The following is an 8,572-nucleotide window of genomic DNA, read 5'->3' on the forward strand; positions in this document are numbered from 1 at the left end:
AGAGGCCAGGCCTGGATTTTATTTGATGTTTATGTTTTATTTTATGTGACAGCAGTCATCTGTGAGGGGCTGCTGTATTTTACTTTCGTTACAAAAATACAAAATGAAAGTAAAAGACAGCAGCCCCTCACGGACGACTGCTGTCACATATAATAAAACAAAACAAAACATAAATCCAGGCCTGGCCTCTCTCGATCTCCACTGTCGTCACTCCTCCTTTTATGCTTCCGCTCCTCAGTGAGAGATACGAGACCGGTGCATTGCGCAGGTGTCGCTCATCAGTAATCACGTCACCGGCCTTGCACCGCTCTGTCACGGCCCTCGGCCTTGTCCTTCTCGCCACAACAACTTTTCCACACAATTGGATTAAGTTCATTGAAAAACTATTTTTGAGTGTACAGAATAATATAAAAGGATGACATCTCAAAAAATTTTGTCTGTTTATTTTTTGTAAAATGATTTACCTTGGCAAGGAAAATTACAAGTTCAACCAAATTTAATGATTCATGGTGACTTAAGTTAAAAAATACTTTGTGTGAATTATTACCTCAAATTTTTCTGGTTAAATCAATGTTATATTATTTTCAGTGTAACTCAAATCTTCATGTTCAACATTTCAGCAGTGTACATTTAATCAGATATCCTGTGCAAATCATCATTTACATCAGTGGTTCTCAATCCTGGTCCTGGGGACCCACAGCTCTGCACAGTTTGTATGTCTCCCTCATTTAACACACCTGATTCAGATCATCATCTCGTTAGGAAAGAGCTCTATGAACTGAACTGGGAGTGTCAGATAAAGGAGACATATAAAATGTGTCCCCAGGACCAGGATTGAGAACCACTGATTTACATGATCAACTCTAAAACTTTTCTGTCATGTTTTCTTTCACCTTCTACAGGAAGAACATGAAAACACTCAGTGAGTTTTTTTGCTTGTTTTCTTAGTGACTTACATTGTAGGAAGTCCTTTCTGGTCTTAGGAACAATATTGGTGAAAGTGACTGTGGAAATCAACAGATGTGAAGAGTGTGATTATCATGTCAAGAGAAAATTATCCCTAAATCTGTTCCTAAGACATTTCTAATATGAACATTCTACATGATATTATGGTGCCTTCACGTGCTATGGTAATTATGGTAAATACCAAAAGCCGACATGGAAAATGCACATGAACACCCCCTCATGTGGTATTTTCAACTGGGCAACTCGTAGAATATTTTGATGCACGAGTTGCCGAGATGAGATAACCTTTGACCTTTTCAAAATGGCGGAGAGCAACGCAAGAGTCGTGAATACTGTTAGCGGATAGTTTTTGTAGCCTATACAATGTTGTGTCATTAACGATTGTAATATAATGCGTTAACACTCAATTTTCAACTTCGCCGCAATTTCCTTGGTTCATATTTAATCATTTTATGTCATGTTTTATTTTTTTTTAATTATTAATTATGTTTTAATCATCAGAAAGCACCACACTTTTTTTTTTTTTTTTTGTAAAGATAAAAAAGATACTCTACTGACACAGACCTTGCGGGTACTACATTACGACAACAAAAGCACTTGAACACAACACACTGGTAAATACCAGTTCACAAGTGGAAAATATCATCTTTTCCATAGCACGTGAAGGCAGCATTAGATGATGGAGGATCATTTCTGAGAGCAGAATCTCCTGGACTTCTCTGTCAAAGATCTTCTTGAACTCCTCTTCGCAGAAATTCTCCAGTTTGTCTCTCAGCTGAAGGACAGATTCTCTCACACCATCAAAAGTGGAGAGAGAACTGAAGGGATTGTCATTTACGTCTGTAAATTCAGGAGGAGCTGAGAGAGACTGGAAACTCTAAAGAAAACAGAAATCAAAGCTCATCACCTCCACCCTTCAGCCAATAACCTGCAATACTGTCAGATTTTCTCCTCAATCCAACTCTTTCACAGCATCAGCTTCATCTCATATTCATTAAATTACATTAGAACTACATATTCTAGTATTTGCCATTTGCACTATCATCCAAATAATTTCGTAAACAGTTCCTATATAAAGCATCTGCTAATAACATAAATGTAACACACAAAGCACATCTGTGTGACAGATTCAGGGCTGTTTCTATCAGGAGGGGGTGCCAATCATAGATATCATATAATAAAGGCTAAATGTCTCGTCCGCGCTGCTGGCCAATGGAGGTCGACGTCCGCACACGGCAGCCATCTTACCACAGGGTGCTCGCTCACTCGTAACATGGTGCATGTACTTTTAAATAACCATAACTTGCTCAATTTTCTACCGATTTTCAAACGGTTTGGTTTGTTATAAACGTCAGAGATGTAGCTATGACACTGCATACATATGAATAATTATAACAATGGACTTCCATATGAAAGAATTATAGCCACGTTAATGACGTTTGTAAGAAACCAAACCGTTTGTAAATCCGTCAAGATTTCAGCGAGATAAGAGGATTTGTGTGCGTGCTGATCATTCACCTTAATTTACAGAGCCCTGTGGTAAGATGGCCGCCGGTGATGCCGGAAGTGACCCCGCCTTAAGACATCTAGCCTTTATATGAGATCTATGGTGCCAATGACCCGTTAACACAGTAACACAATGAGATGAGGATTTAATTGCAGCATATGACACTGGTATAAAACAGGAACAGGAACCAAACAATTTTTTTTTTTACAGATTTTCTGGCTACTCCTCTGACCTCCAAGTCCATGACTCCTCCTCAGCCTGTCAACTCATCAGCTCCATGCTCCTTCGGCTCCTAGCCACTCGAAGGATTCATAAACAAACAATACACCAAAGTGGAGGGAAGGGGACCAGAACCCTCGGGACCACAGTGGCACTGGCGGTGGAGGAGCTGACCATGGAGGAGCTGTTGGAGGAAGAGCCCACGGTGGATCCAATGGAGGGAGGTGCCAGGGTGGAGCTTCTGCGTTGGGTCCGGGTAGAACCAGGGGACCAATTGACCAAGGACCGAGGTGCTGCTGAGAGAGGTTCAGATCCATACGGAGTCAAAGTGCGAAGACCTAGGGTAACACCACTGATCTGGAGGGTCAAGGCAGAGACACAGGCTCGCGGGACTGTGGTGGAACCGGAGGCTTGAAAGACAGAGGCCGATCTGGTGGAAGCAATGATGAAGGAGGAACCGGAGGGAAGCAGGAGCCCTGTGGAGCCAAAGGGGTGGACGGCAGAGGCGTAGCCGGATATTCGTTAGCCATTCAATGTATTTGTATATGTCAATATAGTGACACCTGCTTGCTGGTGTTATTGCTGTTCACAATAAATTTGTTTTGGATAACTGCCATTGTACTATTGTTTATTTTTGTTTATTTCCTTTTTTATGTGAATAAACTAAACCATTGAATCATACCATCTCCATCATTGGAGCAGTATTGAATTCCCTGTAATGGCATCTAAAGGAAGTGACTAATTGCACTTTAGTCACTACAACCGTATTAGGGGTCCTCCTCCTCTTCAATCACTGTGAAGGGGGAACCACAGCTGGAGAGTACTGCATACTCACAGAATATCCCTTGAGGGCCATCCACGGGCAGATATGCCTTCGCTTGATCTTTGAGCCCAGCGTGATATAAGGCGCACAGGGAGTCATCTGGGTAGTGCACCATGCAATCTAGATTGAGATACCCATGGGTATGATCCTCAAGGGAAAGGTCAAACAATTATGAAACTGCACATCCATCAGGTTTGAAAATCACTTGAAGCAATTTGGTGAACATTACTCAAAATTGGTACCATCAATTTCACCATGATATAAGAAATCAGAATAAAAATTAAGTTTAAATGTGAGTTAAGCTTTGAACTGTTGGTGGTGCTAGTGGAGTTTGGGAGCTAAATATATCTTCCAGAAGAAAGAGCTTAGAACATATTTTCTTTCCAGAGTTGAACTGCATTTGTAAGTGTGTCTGACTGATGATTATATAATAACCAAGTACACAGATCAACACTTCAGTCTCTACAAGCCTCAGTTAACATGTTAAATTTTAAAGTTCATGACTGAACAATTAGAAAAAGACTGGACAAGTATGACATGTTTGGATGAGTTGCCAGAAGAAAGCCTCTTCTCACTAAAAAGAATATGGCAGCATGGCTTAGCATGGCATGCAAAGTTGCATCTGAACAAACCACAAGACTTCTGGAACAATGTCCTTTGGACAGAAAGACCAAAGTGGAGATGTTTGTCATACTGCACAGCGCCACGTTTGGAAAAAACAAACACAGCATATCAGCAAAAACACCTCATTTCAAATGTCAAGCATGGTGGTGGAGGGGTGGTGATTTCTGGCTTATTTTGCAGCCACAGGACCTGGATTCTTGCAGTCATAAGCCCTATGCGGACTGGATTAGTTTAAAATGGAGAGGTGGAGTAAAGTAATTATTACTAGAGCTTCTCAGTGATTTTAGTCCAGTCCGAATGTGCCATTTCAGTAATAATTACGTACAATGTAAGTTAAGATTACGGCGACTTTTACCTTGTGTAAGAAGGTCCGGAAAAATATCCTCAGGTAATACTAAGCCCATGAGATTTTTCAAGAATGGACACGCTTGAAAACAGCATTCAGTTGAGTTCTAGACGGTGGGACGTCAAATCTGTGGCAAAACCAAGTGTTTTCCAAAGACCATTCAGATTAAAAAGAAGGTCGAAAGCACTCTGGTAAAATTACATTACTCAATCTTCCCTTTGTAAAGCTAATCCCGTCCAAATAGGGCTATTGAGTCGGCCATGAACTCCTCTGTATATCTAACTATTCTAGAGTCAAATGTGAGGTCATCTGTCTGACGGCTTAAACTTGGTCGAAATTGGGTGATGCAACAGGACAGTGATTCCAAGGCACCAACAATTCTACAACAGAATGGCTGAAAAAGAAAAGAATCAAGTCCAGACCTCAACCCAATTGAAATGAAATGCTGTGGCGAGGCCTTCAGAGAGCTGTGAATAAACAAATGCCCGCAAACCTCAATGAACTGAAGTAATGTTGTAAAGAAGAGTGGACCAAAAGTCCTCCACAAGCATGTGAGAGACTGATAAAGTCATACAGAAAACAATTAGTTATTAGAAACCAGGAGGAAACATTTGGTTGAAAAAAAGTTTAAATGTAAAGGAATTTTTTAACTGTTCATGGCACTAGTGGAGTTTGGCAGCTAAATATCTCCCAGAAGAAAAAGCTCATAGAATATTGGTTCCTAAGAGATTTCCAGAGCTAAAATGCATTTATAAGTGTCGTCTTTTTTTTCTTCTTTTTTTAAACAATACGATCAGATGTGAATCTACCTTAATATTATATAACACAACAAACTGAATTCCTGACAACACTTTAGTCAACAGCTCATTCTGCTCTCATGAAATGTTTCTCTGTGAGTCTCTTGCTCAAGTCCACTATGGCCCTGTTCTTCTAGATCTCTGTTACCTGCAGGAAATGGATGTGATCCTGTGTGTGTGAAAGCTGCTCCAGCTCAGCGTCTCTCCTCCTCAGATCATTGATCTCCTGCTCCAGTCGCTCCAGTCGTGCTTCAGCTCGACTCACTGCAGTCTTTTCCTGATCTCTGATCCGCTGTGTCGCCTCAGAGCGGCTTCTCTCAATGGAGCGGATGAGCTCAGTGAAGATCCTCTCACTGTCCTCCACTGCTGTCTGTGCAGAGCGCTGTTAGGACACACATCTCAATCACACAGTGAGCTTCAGTGAGTCCTGACTGAGACTTCTCAAACTTCTCTTCTTCTCCACACTCACCTTATGAGACGCCACAGCCTCTCTCAGCTGCTGAAGATCTTTCTCTCTCTGCTGGATCCTCTGCTGGAACGACCTCTGCGTCTCCTTCAGCTGCTTCTGCACCACAAATCAATAACAGAGATGTCAGTTTATACTGCTGTCACTATATCTGTCAGGGTTCTGTCACTTTGGTCTAGTTTATTCTTGGTTTTGTGCCAGAGTTCTGACACTCCTGTATTGTCTTGTCTTTGTGTGAGCGTACAGTCTCTTGTCTGTGAGCCTTGTTTCATGTTCGAAGCGTGGTGTTCCAGCACTGCCGGGATTCGGACATTCATGCTCCATGTGTTTTTATTCTGTTGTGAGTTCACAGGATGAGCATTCGCTCGTTCTCGTGCACTGTCTTGTTGTGTGAGCATGTGGTTTCGAGTTTGCTCTGGCCGTACTCTCTTCTGTCTGCGTGTGGTGTTGTGTTGTGTTGTGTTCTGTTTAGCACGCAATTCGTGTTTCCATCGACCACAAGCTTTCATGTTATGTTTTGTCTTGTGCTGAGCAGCATGTGGATAGTGTTTTTCCTGCCCATTTTGTTAATTGATCATTGATTCATTTGCCCCACCTGTTTTCCCTAATCACCTGCCTTGTCTGCTTCCTATTTATTCTCCTTGTGTTTGCAGTCCTGTGCCAGATCATCGTCAAATGTTCCCCTTGTGTCCTGCCCTGACAGATCCTATTTTCCTAGCCAAATCATGCCTTGTCCAGTCATGCCCAGTTTTTGTCTGTCGCTGCATTTAACTTGTGTTATTCTTGACAAAGATATATTTAGTCAAACAATCAGTTTCATTTTCTATTAATTTATGTTGCTTCATCAAAGCCTGTTTTACAAAAGTTTGTTTTGATAAACATGTTTACGGTGCATTTTCACCATATTTTCTGTTAAGTTCAGTACGGAGCACAAAAACACTGCAAAGTCCACTTGCAGCTTCTGTTCACTTCTGCTGACGTCTACAGTGATGAATGATGTTACCTGATCATATGGGTGAACATTATTTCATCAGTGTCTACTTTATAGTTCATACCTGTTTCTCTGTCCTCTGCGCTGCAGCTGATACAGTGTCGTGGTTTTTATGTTCATCCATCGTACACAGCAGACATATAAACTTCTGATCAGTGCGGCAGAAAACCTCAAGGAGTTTATCATGTGTTTGGCAGATCATCTCCTGCAGTCGTCCAGTGGCATCAGTCAGATTGTGTTTCTTTTCATTAAAGAAACTCTCATGTTGTTCAAGGTGACTCTGACAGTAAGACTCCAGACACCCCAGACAGGACTTGACGGCTTTGCGTTTTCTTACAGCACAGACGTCACACTGCACATCTCCAACTCCAGCGTAACAGTCAGCAGGAGGTTTAGTCTTCTTCAGTTTCTCCACCACTTCAGCCAGCATGGTGTTTCTAGCTAAAGCAGGTCTTGGACTGAAGGTCTGTTTGCACTGAGGGCAGCTGTAGACTCTCATCTGATCCTCCTGATCCCAGCAGCCTGTAATACAGCTCTCACAGAAACTGTGTCCACAGGAAGTGGTCACTGGATCCTTCAGGAGATCCAGACACACTGAACACAGGAACTCATCCTGAGAAATTCTGTCTTCTGCCATTTTCTGCATGAGACACAAACACACACCAGCTCAACTTCACTTCGGTTTCAGTCTCTGAACTGAAGGGTTTCCTGTTTCCTGTTTCTTGTTTCTGTGTTTGAGTGATGTGTCTGCAAATCTGTAAAGCAGGTTCTTCACTCCTAGTGTAGTGGGTTTCCGTCTGCAACCCCAGACACTTCTAACACGGAGAATCACTGGTCCGTGCCTCTCATCGCCATGACATCCCGCGAAAAAGAGAGGGCCCTGGAAATTGCATCAGCTTTACCCTCATGCTTACACAATGTAACATACATAATGGTGCTTCCTTTTTTTATAATTCAATTTTTTTTTATTGTTCAACAGTCAAAACAAGTACATCATCTCATTATTCAGTAATCACCTTTGCAATTACAGATTCAGCCACTAGTCACTATCAGTGGAATACAACCAAAAGCACATGGAAATTAAACAATTGTTAAGCAGTCCTATTCATTTACACCATTTTTACATGCTGCCAAAAATGATCCCATGTTTTTTCATTTCTCCCTCATTATGCAGTCTCCCCAACATGCTCTCATATGATGCAGTTTCAATCATCCCATCAACCCAGTCTTTCAGGTCTGGGTTTTTTGGGTATTTCCAATTTCATAAAATCATCCTGGCAGCTGTAATACAACCTCTCTTAATAAGGGTAAATGTATTTTTTGCTATGTTGGGTATCACTGATTTATCTCCAAGAAGGCATAGTCGTGGTTCCACAGGTAAATTAGACCCCATCGACTCTTCAAATACTGTCAGAATTTTACACCAGAATGGGTGAACTAAAGAACATAACAAAATAAAATGTAAATAAGTACCCTCCTCTTCATTACATTTCCAGTATTAGATTATTTACAGCTATCCCCATCCTGTAAAGCCTAGATGGTGTATAATAATATCTATGTACAATTTTGTACTGAATGAAATTCCCCCTAGCTTCCCATATGTTCTTACTCACATTAGATAGGATGTACCGCCAGTCATTATCATAGATGTTAATCCCCAAATCCTTCTGCCATATTGATTTCAGGTTATCACATGTATCTGCAGTTACACAGAGTTATACAGAGGCCGGTTTCTGTTCTATCTTGATCCAGTCCAACTCAGAATCCTCACATCAGGTAGTCCAAGGCCTCCTTTGTCTCTTGGGGATGTCTACTTGCTCATTTTAATCCTCT

The 8,572-nt window shown here is 41.5% G+C and overlaps 1 protein-coding gene across 4 annotated transcripts; it reads right to left on the minus strand.

Annotated features, from left to right (window-relative positions):
• Positions 1–343: 343 nt before the first annotated feature.
• On the minus strand, positions 344–7,445 carry LOC311289566 (E3 ubiquitin/ISG15 ligase TRIM25-like). 4 transcript variants are annotated; one of them, XR_014627143.1, is made up of 5 exons: positions 6,804–7,442; positions 5,752–5,847; positions 3,528–5,664; positions 2,706–3,168; positions 1,706–1,843 (listed from the first exon to the last, which is right to left on the minus strand). XR_014627143.1 is itself a non-coding variant. In XM_084407674.1 (4 exons), exons 1-4 carry the CDS (start codon positions 7,383–7,385, stop codon positions 4,607–4,609), a joined length of 918 nt encoding a protein of 305 aa, XP_084263800.1. In that variant the 5' UTR covers positions 7,386–7,442; the 3' UTR covers positions 344–4,606. The 4 variants fall into 4 exon arrangements, 2 of the variants coding, with proteins under 2 accessions (XP_084263800.1, XP_084263799.1); XM_084407674.1 differs by having other exon boundaries at positions 344–4,612; positions 5,431–5,664; XM_084407673.1 differs by lacking the exon at positions 2,706–3,168 and having other exon boundaries at positions 356–1,843; positions 5,431–5,664; positions 6,804–7,445.
• Between the last annotated feature and the right edge of the window lie 1,127 nt (positions 7,446–8,572).

Source organism: Rutilus rutilus (assembly GCF_951802725.1).
Source record: "Rutilus rutilus genome assembly, chromosome: 4".
Classification (NCBI taxonomy): domain Eukaryota; kingdom Metazoa; phylum Chordata; class Actinopteri; order Cypriniformes; family Leuciscidae; genus Rutilus; species Rutilus rutilus.